Raw genomic sequence first — 13,851 nt, forward strand, 5'->3', positions numbered from 1 at the left:
TTATGCCATGAAATAATTAACAATTATAAGAAAAAGAATTAAGAGAATCAGAAAATCTACAAGACTGTAATGCATTTATACCAGCTTGTTCTAGTCATCAAGTTTGCATGAAAATTCTTTGGAAAATAATAAATTAATAATGGTTTCAAATGGTAAGGCTTAAACTAAATACACAAGCATTATATTGAACATTACATGATTTGAGAAACAGAGAGAAGCCGTAAAGATTATTAATAAATACTATCTACATCACAAATGCTTTGGCATTTACATGATAATGAATGAAAAAATTGGTTAATACATCTCACAAGCAAAAAGGAGCAATTACAGAATACACACAACAAAAGCCAGGTTATGAAACACATAAGAAAACAAAGACAGATAAGTAAAAAAGAAAAAGGGTTTCTCAATCCTCAGCTGTTACTGGTATTGTATGAGATTTTAAGAATTACTGCTAATGGAATGTTGAGAATATGACCTTGACTTCCAAAAAGTCCAATCCTTCCAAAGCTGGTAACAGAGCTGTTCATAGTTGCATTGATCATTATATTCAGGACCTGTTTCTCCCCACTGCATATAGAGAAGTGTGTTGGGGCTACCTTTACAGACACCCCATAAGGAGCACTCCATCCAACACTGTACGTCTCGTTGCCGGCAATATTGGTTATCGTTCTTTGAACTGTTCTAGACTGATCTAATTTTGAAATTGTGATTGAAGGCAAGTTCAGGTCAGCACCATTGATAGTTGTATTATAATCCCAACAACTTTGGCCTGTGTAGTTGAAGACAACAGGAGCAGATCCATTGATGCCGCAGAGAAATGACATATAGTCATCATAACCTGCAAAAAGCTAGAATATTACGCATCTACTTTATAATTTAGTTAATAGTTCGCAGAATGGAGGGAACAAAACCAGACAAATTTTGCAATAATGTTGATGTTTTCTCTTTTCTTTTGAGCACATTCTACTATGGCACTCAGCAGTCGCGACTTGGTTAACTTGAATATTCCATGTTAGATTCTTTCTTCTATCCATCCTAAAAGTTTGAATTATTTTCATACGTCTTCATTTCCAAGGTAAATGCATAGCAAACCAAGTAACTTTGTTTGAGAACAAACTATATCAGTTATTCTCAATATTGATTTCTCATTGAACAACTGACTTACTGGAATCAAGAATAAGTCCTGGATCCAGAGCCGCTGTTGCATTCACAAAACCACTGCCCATATCGAATGGAGTTGCTGGAGACATATTCTGATCTGGGTTGGCATAAGCACGTTGAGCCATTATTGGCCCACCATTGTTATCAAATAAAGAAGCCGTAGTGGAGAGTGCAGAGGCTATCGCTGAAGGACTGAAACTGGGGAATTTCTGCTTAATTAGTGCAGCAAACCCAGCAACATGAGGAGCAGCCATGCTTGTCCCAGACATCATTGCAAAGTTTTCACCTAGAGGAGATTAAGTTCATAGTGTCAGGTAGGTGTCGCATGTTATTTAAACCTTAGAGATGTATTTGCTGTTTGTATTTGTACCTTGGAATTCTACTGAGTCAGTGCCAAGAGAACTCCAAGCAGCCCATATAAAATTTCCAGGAGCTACCAGGTTAGGTTTCAAAATGTCGGCATTATCAAGAAAACTGTCTTCTGGATCTGGTCCTCTAGCAGAGTAATACATAATTGCCGGAGCAGAATTACAGTAGTTGGCTTTCAGTCCACCTGAAATGCTGGCAACTGCCCCAAATCTAAGGATTTTCTTCGTGAGTTCATCTCTCTCCAAAGAAGAATTGTAGTACTTGAGTAAAACCTGCCACAATTTATGAAAGCATTAATTAGTTTTCTCCTAGCACGTGTGTTACAAGTCTCTGTATATATATGCACATGCATGAGAGATAGAGGGAGGAACAGAGAATTCACTCCTGAATGCATGATTAGACCCAAAGATCTGAAATTGCACATAGGTTACTAACAAAAAGCCTCTAACAGCCCGAATTTACAGGATCTTCACCTTCGAATCATCAGGGGATGCAATTATGATGCCAGGCATCCTCATTGGAGTTGGATTAAGCCGATAACCAATCACAAAAGGATCCATATAGAACACAACACCAGTAGCACTAAGGTTTTTGGCTGTTTCAAAGGCTTGTTTGATGGTGGAAAGGCCAAGAACAAATCGAATTGAATAACTGCATATCAAGAGGTTTCCTTGGACCAGATCCTGATTGAAGTTACTGGAGTCTTGGCATTCACCCACATACATATCAGTGGCAGCTGTTGTGGCATTATTCAAAGCATGCATTGCTGATATCAGCGTGTACATTGTATCCTTAGCTGTTCCCGCTGAAGGAAAACAAAGAAAGTTAGTCTATCACCCTATAGCATTAAGTACAGAACTACTCAAGACTAGACAGGTAACAGAGTGATCAATGGGAACAATGATGATTAGAATCGGGGTCTCCTTCAAGCAATGCAGAAGAGTGCGGCAAATCATAAGGTCTAAATTATAGTAAGACCATGCTCTAAATTCAAATGAATATAGGAGGAGATGGGCCACATTTTCTGCATAGATATGGTAGAACAGAATAATATTTCACAATAGATAACAGTAAGACTTTTAAATTTAAAGTTGAACTGATACACAAAGAAGAGTAAGACTTAGGTGGGGACATATTCCTACAGTAGGTAAGTATTTCCCACAAACAAACTACGGAAATAGAAATCCTGTTGTGTTTAAAAAACCTATACAATTTTCTATTTCATATTAATAAAACATAAAGCTCTATGAACAACTGTGCTGAATCTTCACTTACAATACATGATTGACTACTGTGGTTTCTGTAAAATCTCTCAAGTAAGTTGCAGATCAAAATATTCAACATGCCAGGTATTCATTTTGTACTTCTCATCAAGAAAACCAACATCCAAAATATTGTTTTGAGCAATTATTGATAATTCTAGTTGCTACTCAACAGATTCAAGATCGCAAGTTTGATTTAATACCAAATGCTATTTACTGAAAATATTTATGTGGTTAAGATCACTTCCCACATTTTTTTACTTTCTTTTGGTGTTTTTGGTTATACTTTCTATTGTACATATATAGTATCAAGAACCTCAGTTTCATCACATCATCAGTATAAGAAAAATCAAGAAGAGATAAAGCAGTGCTTCAGATGATAAACTTACGTGCAAGTCCAACACCAGGAATGGTTAAATTGTTGCCAAGCACTATAGAGTTGGTGTAAACTCTGTCATGAGAAGCAGCTCCAACAGTGAAGATCCAAGGACTGAAGGAGGACACACTCTTGGGCGATGGTCCAGTATTGCCTGCTGCTTGCACAACAAAAATGCCAGCCTTCACAGCTGAGAGCAAAGCCATGTCTATGGGATTGAAAAATGTTGCAAGACCAGGAGGACGTCTGTTGGGAGTAATTGATAAACTTATGATGTCAACACCATCTTGAGCTGCCTGCAAAAGCACAATAACCACAGGTATTAGAAATAGCGTCCATTTAGGCTGATATGTCAAAGCAGGAGTCTGATCTCCATAAACTAAACATTGGTTTCTCAGCATAAATAGTATTGGTGATGAGTGTGAATTAAATACTAGCACGTTGAAGAAGAAGTGAAATAAAATAAACACTGAATAACTTGTGGAAAAATTTAAGAGGTCGGATTTATTCTGCCATCATCATTTTTAAAATTTAGAAAAGCAGAATGCAGCATGGCCCTATAATAAGAAATTGGTAGTGCTGAAGATGTGTTGACAACTTATTCTTTTCTTTATCTAATAATCTAGAGTAATCTAGAGCGTGCCAAGTAGGACCCTTGCAGGTAGTAAAACACTACCTCAAGAGTTTTAATGCAGTTGCACACTTAAGACTTGAACCCGAGACCTTAGTTAAGCTAAAAGAGACCTTATTATATTATCTACACGCTCTTGGGTACAACTTGTTCCACTCTCAAACCATACTGGGTAAACCAAAGAGAAGAGGCAAAGAATGGTTTGTAATGCTCAAACTTGTCAAAATGAGAGTAAGGTAAGGTAAGGTAATGTTTTATAAAATAAATGAAGGTTTTAGAAGGTAATATAGAGTTTTTTAAACTATAATTTCCTTAATTCATTGATTTGGTGGGTTTGATATTTGAAGGGTTTTGAAGGTTTTAAGAACCTCCAAGAACCCTACCTCCCAAATAATATTTATTTCCCAAACAAGGGTGAAGAATCCAAAACTTTATAAAACCTTAAAGAATATTAAAAATCCTCCATCCAAACAAGCTGTAAGGAAGCACTGAGCTAAGCATATGGTAACAAGAATGCTATCAAAAAGAAAGATATTCACAACCAGCTAGGTGGCACAGAAATTTTTGAATGGGCTATGTTTCCATGTTAAACATGTTATTGACATTGAAACTCTTTAGAATAGAAACTTTTGGACATCTCTTCTAAAATTTTAACAAAAGAAACATTTTTCTATTAGTTTTCATTTGTTTTTCAAAACTTTGAGAACTTTTTAAAGGAAATTTTCTTGTTTATTTAGATTTCTTACTTTGAGAAGGACTTTTTTCTATTTGTTTGACTTCCTATTTAGAGACGATTCTCAACTTTTTCCTACTTATATGATTTTCCTTTTATATTAATATTCATGTTTCTTGATTGTTTTATATTTAAGTCTTTTTATATAAATTTTAATTTTTTCATTTATTTTTTTAAAATCTAGCAAATATCAATTCGTATTTTAGTTGGCAAGTGTTTATCATATGACAAAATAGTCAATTAATTTTCATGGTTTTAAATTTTAGTTTTTCATAAATAATTATTGTTTATTTAATTATTGTATCCCCATGTTCTGTCGCATTTCCACTTTACATTTATGTGCAAGCTTGATAAACAGTACCACAGAAATTCATCAAATGCCGCTATGGTTCTAGACCTCTTTGCTTCTGGAAACTGGATATAATCAATGTAACATAAAAGAGGTCCACAAAAACAGACCAATTATAAGTTACCTGGTCTATTGCAGCAACAACATCTGCTGCAAAGCCTCCAAAACTCTTGTACAATGCCTTGTATACAGCAATACTGTAAAAGATAGCTTGCAGTTAGTGCACAAGAACCATTGTTGCAGGTAGTGACATTATGAAGATAAAATTAAAATATATGGAGTTCAGAGAAATAAAATTAAAATGTGAATATCAAGTACTAATAGTTCTTAGGAAACCATTGTTTCCTTTCCTTGGTAGTCAGAATACCTAATAGTTCTCTGCAGCAGAAAATTTATCAGAGCAGATGTTTTAGAGAATCTACAACAGAGAATTTACTATAAGACTATCTATTCCCTCCTGAAGTAATTCCATGCCATAAGCACAAGAGGACATGTATTACAAAATTATCTTTTCATCCTGGATTCTTTTCAGCTTAATCAACAAATTAAAATATTTATAGCAAATCAACCTTTGATATCAAGCAAGCATCAAGAAGCATCATAATTGACTGAGCAATCATCTTCTCTACTCTAAATGTTAAATGTCACATTTCATTTTGCACTTTGTGACCCTTTCAAATTGTTTATAAAAGTTAATAATAACTCTATATTACCTATGCAATAATTCTTTCTGGAATCAATCAGTTTATCATTTGGGTTCTCTGCTAAAACCTTAGCAAGACGTAGTTCGCATAAAAATAAAAGTCACTGTTAGAATGGAGCTTTGATTTTGCAATGATAGAAGTTTCAAGGAAAGCTCTATGTCTATTCCAACAAAAGCTCGTCTATTTTATATTTTCTTCTTCCATAACTTCACATGAAATTCCAGCGACTTAATTTTTGGATTAGGCTAATAATGAATGTTATGATGGATCAGACCATTGTGTTATTTTGCTCTATATTCCACTAAAATGTTCTTCCAATGATCAAGCATTGCAACATAATAATAATGCAGCCTACCAGAATGCTAATGTGAGCTGATATATTTTGTGTATTACTTCCACTAGAAAGTCTTGTTATATATCTTATGCATGCATTTATAGAAACCAAATGATAATAGCAACAAAGGATTACTGTGAACGAGGAGCCATCCCACTCGCATTTCCAAAGTGATGTCCTGCAACAATTACCGGAATGCCATGGTTTCCTGCAGCAACAGAGGCCGTATGCCTGTAAATAAGGGGAAGAATCATTAGCTGCATTTGGAAGAATTGGTTGAAGATTGATGTTATGATGCATAAGTGGAAACTACATAAGTTGGACACCAATCATCGTACTGATTCTTTATATCCTCACGAAGTAACTAGGCAACAAGTGGTTCATCCTGAGCATTCAGTAATTAATAGAGAACAACCTCTTGCAATCACAACATTGGTATCATTCTGCCTCATGAGAACAAGCTTTACCCTTTTGCTTAGCCTTAAAATAGTCTGGTATCCAAAACAAGTTCTTGAAAATCTTGAAAATCAAGAGATGGATCATCAAGCTTTTAGATGGATCATTAAGCTTCTAGATGGATCATCAGTCTTTCTATATTAAATTCATTGTTCTTGCAATGCAACCTATGTCAGTTAATATCGTCAAAATTTTAAAGAATCAGAAAACACTAAGAAACCAGACAAGCCTACCAATTTAGAGTCGTGCTTTTGAATAATTCGTGGAGGACAAAGGAGAAAAATAATGCTATCAAGTTTGTAACGATGATATATGAACACATGCACAAATATGATAACTGAACACCTAGAATAAATATATTGCACAAACTTACGTTCCATGTCCATCACCATCAAAAGGAGAAGCATAATCCTGAGTTGAATTGAAAATTCCCCTGGTGATAGCAGATGCTGCAAAATGACGTGCCGCAATAAGCTTCCTATTGCATGAACCAGAAGGGAAGTCTCGAGTAACCTCACAAACACCAGAAAAATGACCAGGAACTGGATATGAGTGCTCGGATACATCATCAGCAAAGCTCGGGTGAGTGGGATCAACACCAGTATCAACAAAGCCAATCACAATTCCTTCACCAGCAGTTTCATATCCACCTTCTTTGACCCATGCCCCTTTTGGAAGACCCAAGAACTGTGGAGTGTGGGTAGTTGCCGTTCTAACGGAGAAATCCAGAACCACATTTGCCACTTCTCTCCTCCTCAAAAGCTTGTCTGCCTTCAATTTTGATCAGGATAACAAAACTTACTATTAAAACAAAATAAGTTTTTCTTTATAAGGACAGACCTTTTGCTCTCATACTCTGTTTGCAGGAAAATTTGAGATGCAAGGAAGCAACTACGTAAAGAAGCATAAAACTCTTTTTTTAGTTGTATTTTAAAATTATACAGGTTCTGTTGTCGAGAAACTACACTAAGAAAAAGGAAAAAAAAAAAGAAAAGAAAAGAAAAAGAAATATTTGTAATGAAAGCACTGCCAACATATTTAGTGGCACAGTTACGGTCATAGCATGATAGTGAATTATGATGCCTAATATACCTGTTGTGGGGTCACAAGAACAGCAAATCCATTGATCAAGTAGTGATAACTGTACAGCTTCAGATATTTCTCCCCTCTCAGTACCCTCCTCAATATTGAATCATGAACGCGAGATATATATGAACCAGAGTTCCCGTGGGAACTTGAATTGCTCCTAAAAGAGAAAAAGAATGATCAAAAGCTTAACTTTTCAAGTGTCATTAGCTTAGCCATCTTCCTAAAAGGACCAAAAGTTAAACTTCAGTGGCAGTGTGAAGCATAATCGTACTGTTAGGTGATATTATGGATGAATAATACAGAAATACAAATCAAAATTGTAATAATAAACAAGCAATAATACCACCAATTGACACAGTGGTCAACTACGAATGTGGGGGAAAAGTTAAAAAGACAAATAATAACCCAAAAAATAAGAGAGAGGAGAGAGAGAGAGAGAGAGAGAGAGAGAGAAATAAAAATTTAGTTAGAAAAATTAGTAAGACATGAGAAATACAAACTTCCCTAATTTCCAGGCAATGTGCAAACAAAACTCCCAAAGAACCAAACAAGAGGACCCCATGAAAGATGTAACTTTTAACGGTCAATTACAATAAAATTCCACTTCAGCATTTTCCTAGTTCTTTTATTAGGAACATAAGCAATAGAACATGAGGAGGGAAAAAGAAATAAGAGGAGAAAGCACAAAACTCATTATATACATCACAATCACAAGAAAAATTATCCAAAGTTTCTTCACAATTGCAGTAAACAAGAAAACAACATAAAAAGCACAGCAATTTAATAAAGCAAAACACAGAGAGCAACATATTCAAGTAACTAGAAACAAGGAAATCACTTAAAAATGAAAGGAAAGATGTTCTTACCTTGATCTGTGCATTCTATTTCGTCTACCGGAAGGACTATGCCTGAACACATTAGTTTCTTTTCTAAGCTCTCCATCAAAGTAATGAGCAACTGGAGCTTGTTTAAGAGTAACAATGTAAACAGCTGCAGTTGCACTATCAGAATTATTATTCTGACATGAAACACCCACAATAATCCCCAAGCAAAAAACAACCATCAATTGCACCAAGTAAATCCTCTCCATTACAGAACAACTGAACTGGGAGCTGACTCGACGAAACCCAGAAACCAGAAACCCACAAAAATGAAGAAGGATACGATCTTTGCTTTGTTTTAACTCATTAACAGCAACTCATAAGCTCCACTTTCATAAAAAAAAAGCACCAGCCTTTTTCTCTAACCCAGAACCAGAAATGCAGAGAAACTTCAAACTAAGAACAGCTTCTTTGTTCTAGTGAAGTTTGCCCATTAAGCTTCCACTGAAAAAACAATGTGAAATTGGCAGAGAAAACGGAGCTGGGGTTTTAGTGGAGAGAAAGCAGAAAGTACCCTTTTGTTAACTTTTGAGAGAGAGAGAGGAGCAGATAATTTATAGCTGGATTATAGTATAAGGAAAAATAAAAAAGAATCTGCAACTTTCTTGGGCGCTGCGAATATGAACGTTTAGTTAAATAAAAGAAAAGCTAAAAATCACAGTATATAAGAGAAAATATGAACGTTTTCTTTTTGTTTTTTTTCCTTTTCTTGACTGTTGGGTCCTTTTTTTGTGTCCATTTGTGTGAATAATTTTATTTCCCTTTTATTCATTATATTTTTGCTTATTTTTCAGAATATTATTATCCATAAATTAAGCTAACATCTAATGTTTGCTAATATAGAACTGAAAATTTATAAATAGTGACCCTTTTTAGCATGAAACTTTCTTTCTTATGAAAAATTATATCCCATGTTCATAGATACTGTCATCATAGGTAATATCCCATGATAATGATATTCTTATTAATTTATTAATTCTACCACATCTATAGTTATAGTTTTATTAGAACAATAAATATAGTTAATATATTATAATAAAGATTTTCAACTCGACCTCGGATATTAAGCATCTAACTATAAGATTAAGGTTGAAGAATACTAATTACTACTGATATAATAAATAAATAAAACCTATTACATCAGCAATTAATTCTAATTATGAATAATAAAATAACAAACTAAGATTAAAAAGAAAGAAAATGGTGGGGGCATGAACGAAAATGATTGAAGATGTTTAGTTGATTTTGGCCCTCTTTTTGTTTTTTGTTGGAAATTAGTGTGGGTATTGCATCCCCAACGTTCTAATTTTGTAAGGTACCCGTGACCCAATTTTCCTTCTGTCTCTGAAGGCTGTAATCTGTTGTACTATTAGACAAATTTTAGTAAGTAAACAAAAAAAACAGGAATGTTTCTAGATTATTGTGGGGGGGACTCTCTTCTCTTAGTGGTGGAAAAGGCCACACTTTCTTGCCTTAAGTGCGCATGAGGTAGTCGACAATCCGGTAAAATCATTATAACCAAAAACATGATGATGAATTGGTGGTGTTTGTTTGCTTATAGCCCTAATCTAAGTGTTGTATTATAGATTAATTTTTTTTATTGCAAATTAGAAATCGGTTGGTATTCTTATTTATAAGAATTATAGGACCATTAAAGACTCGGTTGATATTTTTATTTTATAAAGATTACGATTATGTTAGAGATTAAATTTTTTGGTTGTTTTATCCATCGTTTTTTTTTATTATTTTCGTAATAAAAAGATATATGTATATATAAAAAAGTATTTGTATTTATCATGCGGTTCACAAGATTCATTAAAATAAAAAAAATTAATATTATATAATAAAATTATCAAATTTATATTTTAATGAAATATATAAGATTAATTTATTCGTTAATTGAGGTGATATTCGTATAATAGAAACATGATGTTTCAGATTCGAAACTTCAATTTCATTTTTAGTAATTAAAAGAAAATTCATTAGGAGTATGGCTGAAATATGAATCTACTATTAGGGGAGGACATAAAAAGAAATAAAACTCTTTATTTTCCTGTTTAAAAATATCAAATTAGTCGAGACTAATTAGTATTTAAAATTTAAAATTTTAATCAAACTAATTAACTAATTGAATTAGTCGGTTGATTGGCTTAATCGATTGGATTAATTTATTCAAAATAAAAACAGAAAATTAATCGATCGATGAATTATTAATCTGATTTATTTTGAAACTTAACTCATTAATACCAATAAATAGGAAAATGAACACTCACATTCTTACAACATCAAAGAATATTAATAACAGAGCAGATCTAACTTTAGAAAGTGGAATAGCACACTAGTGACTTACTTCTTCAGAAGAATCTCCACCAAAAAGATGGGTGATGATATCATGTGGATGTGAGTGAGTGGGCATGGTTTCCTTTCCTTTTCTTTTCTCTTTTATGTTGGCTTTGTCAAAGTGGTAGTGGGGTGGCTCATTTCCTCTCATGCCATCATTTCTCAAACTGTTGCTAATAAAATATAGTCGTTAGTGAGACTGGCATGCAACTTTTGAAGTCTCAATTAAAAACAAAGTAATTTTCACAGCCCTGATCTAGTCTTTTTTTTTTTATTATTATTAATTAATATTTTATTGCTCGTAAAAATTTTATTTAATATTATTTTAAATTAATTTTAAATATTACCTCCCTATTCATTAACACTTTTGTTTTTGTATTATTCATTACTATTTCCATACATTTCCATGTGACTTTCTCTGTCTGTCCTTTGACAATTCTGTTGCTTAAGAAATCAACCCGTTAGAGGCCAATTTCTTTTCTTGTTTCTTGGTTTGACAATTTTCAGTTATTTGACATGAGAAGAGACATGTTAGATTTTAGTGACATCATATTTAAGAAAATAAATATAGAAATTGTTATTAAATTGCTTGATGAAGCTGAGAAAAGATTAATATGCTAAACTAAGTTGATGTTGATGGGCCTCAAATATACTAAACTAAGCAGATTAAACTCAAAACTTTCATTTTTCAATAATAATCTCTCAAATATTGATAATCATTATTATTAATATAAAGTGTTTAGTAAATATATTTATAAAATTATTATTTATATATTTAATAATTGATGTATATATTAGTCAAATACTCTGAAAATATTTTATTTATTACATTCTATTTCTTTTTTTAAACTTTATAAAATCTTAATTCGGTCAAAAAATTAGATCAATATGTGTGGATGACGATGATAATAATAATAATAATAATAGCTTATAATATTTAAAGTTTTTTAAATTTAATAACCCAAATCTTACTTTGTTATAATGTTTGTGATATAATTCTTTTAAAACTTTTATATGTTATAAGTAAAGCATCAAATGTTAAGTAATTTTATAAATTTGATAATCATTAATTAAATATATATACTTTCTTGATATTTATTAATCATAGGAGATGTTTATAAAAAATAAAAAGATAAAGAAATTGAGTATAATATCATATGAGATTTATATCTTATAATAAATTTAAAAAGGCTTAATGTTCAAAAATTTCATATTTCTATGACATTTAACAATTTTGACTGAATTGAAAAATTATTAACAATTTTAACTAATTTTTAATTTTTATCAAAATTAAGGAAATAAGTCAAGACTTCCAAAAATCGCATTGGTTTAAAATTTTTAACCTTTTAAAAGTAAACATAAAATAATATTATTTCTTATTTAGTTTAGTGATAAGCATATAATTCTTAATAAGGCTGCAAGTTTAAATTCTAAATTTTACATATTTTTCATATAATTGTACATCAGGTCGAGCTATAGACTTAAACCGATGATATATACATATCTGAACACGTTTTCATCTCTCACCTCTTCAATCATTTGCATCAAATAAAAAATAAAGTCCCAATCCAAATTAATAATGGTAGAGGAAGGATTCAAGCACCAAACTTTCTCATGTGATTGCAGAATTTCCTCCATGCATACCATGTCTCCATGAATGCCCCCCAGGACATGAAGGAAATGGAAATCACAGATTTTGTATAAGAAAATTCATGAGGAAGTGGCTCTAGAATGGTGATAAAGTAAGAGCAAATCCCAAAATACTACAGATTATTGGCTAAGTGTCAGGAGGAAGAGAGAAACATTAAATCTAGTTACGTATTAAAATATTTTATAATTTAGTATTAGATTATTAATAATATATCGGTTTAGTATATGAATAGGAACATGCACTAAATCTAAATAAAAGAATTAATTTTATATTTTTACAGTTTTTAAAAGTTTTTAGGCTTTGTATTTAGTTTTTGGAATAAAATAATTATTTCTATTTCTAAACAAATTATAATCAAATGTTGGTGATAATGGATGGGTGGTCGTTGTTGGTGGATGATGGCGGTGGTGGCAATGACACTAGTGGGGATGGGCGGTGAGCGGTGGTTGATGAGTGTTGGTGGTAAGGCCCCGGGTGGGGCAAAATACATAATAAAAAATAGAACAAAAGATAGACAATTAAAAAAATATGTCATGTTTTAAAATATAAAATGATCATTCTTTAATTTATTATGACATAGATATTTCATAAAATTAGAAAATAATAATATTGTAAATAATTATTTTCTATTAAAATTTGAACCAGATTTTGAAATATTACTTTAAATGAAATAATTATATGATATTACTTTGCAATTGCTTGAATTAAATATAGTCTTAAGACTCTGTTGAAGCATGAACCATATATTAGACGCCGGATTTTTTTTTATAATTACAAATTTTATTTAATTTCAAATATATGATTATAATTTTTCTTATATATATATAATATAATAATATTAATTTTTAAAATTTAAATCTTTTTGACATGTGTATTTAATTTTTGATGCATAAAATTATTGTCTTGACATATGTATTTATTTTTGACACATAAAATTTAAACATGTGTATAATTTTATAATTTTTTCTATTAATTTATTGATTAATAAGTTACTCTCCTAATTAAACACCTATTCTAATCCTAAGAAATAACATATTAATAATAAATTAATTTTCTAATTAGATAATAATTAATTTTCTAATTAGATAATAATTATTCTAAAAAATATATTTAATTATATTTTAAATATTATATTAACTAATAAATTAATTTATTAATTAGATAATAATTTTTAATTATAGAATAATATTTTTAAATATTATATTATAATTTTTAATTCTAAAAAATAATAACATGAATTATATGATATATTAATTTACATAATATTAGAATTAGTAAATAAATATTTTAAAATAATATTTATATTGTTATATTAATAGAATTAAAAAATATTTAAAATATTTAAATATAATTAGTTTATTATTATTTTTAAAATATTATAATTAAACATTAAAAAATTATTAAATTATATTTTATAATTTTAATTTTATAATCGAAATACGAGTAAATAATTAATTATTACTAAATATTAAAAGTGACTCGTATTCATTTTAATAATTTAATATTAGTAAT

General features: G+C 31.0%; 1 protein-coding gene across 1 annotated transcript; it reads right to left on the minus strand.

Moving 5' to 3' along the window:
• Positions 1–232: 232 nt before the first annotated feature.
• On the minus strand, positions 233–8,929 carry LOC8283912 (subtilisin-like protease SBT2.2). The gene is made up of 10 exons (XM_048373373.1): positions 8,334–8,929; positions 7,471–7,624; positions 6,752–7,149; positions 6,058–6,153; positions 5,009–5,081; positions 3,185–3,467; positions 2,007–2,338; positions 1,535–1,805; positions 1,169–1,450; positions 233–841 (listed from the first exon to the last, which is right to left on the minus strand). The coding sequence occupies exons 1-10, from the start codon at positions 8,555–8,557 to the stop codon at positions 414–416; spliced, it is 2,541 nt and encodes an 846-aa protein (XP_048229330.1). The 5' UTR covers positions 8,558–8,929; the 3' UTR covers positions 233–413.
• Between the last annotated feature and the right edge of the window lie 4,922 nt (positions 8,930–13,851).

This window comes from Ricinus communis, chromosome 4 (genome assembly GCF_019578655.1).
Source record: "Ricinus communis isolate WT05 ecotype wild-type chromosome 4, ASM1957865v1, whole genome shotgun sequence".
In the NCBI taxonomy this organism is placed as follows: domain Eukaryota; kingdom Viridiplantae; phylum Streptophyta; class Magnoliopsida; order Malpighiales; family Euphorbiaceae; genus Ricinus; species Ricinus communis.

Excerpts from the sequence above, each read along its gene's own strand:
- LOC8283912 (XM_048373373.1), bottom strand. The coding sequence starts at position 8,557 with ATGGAGAGGATTTACTTGGTGCAATTGATGGTTGTTTTTTGCTTGGGG. Across the intron at positions 6,154-6,751 it reads GATGGTGATGGACATGGAAC|GCATACGGCCTCTGTTGCTG; the intron begins GTAAGTTTGTGC and ends CCTTATTTACAG. Across the intron at positions 842-1,168 it reads AGGACTTATTCTTGATTCCA|GTTATGATGACTATATGTCA; the intron begins GTAAGTCAGTTG and ends AGCTTTTTGCAG.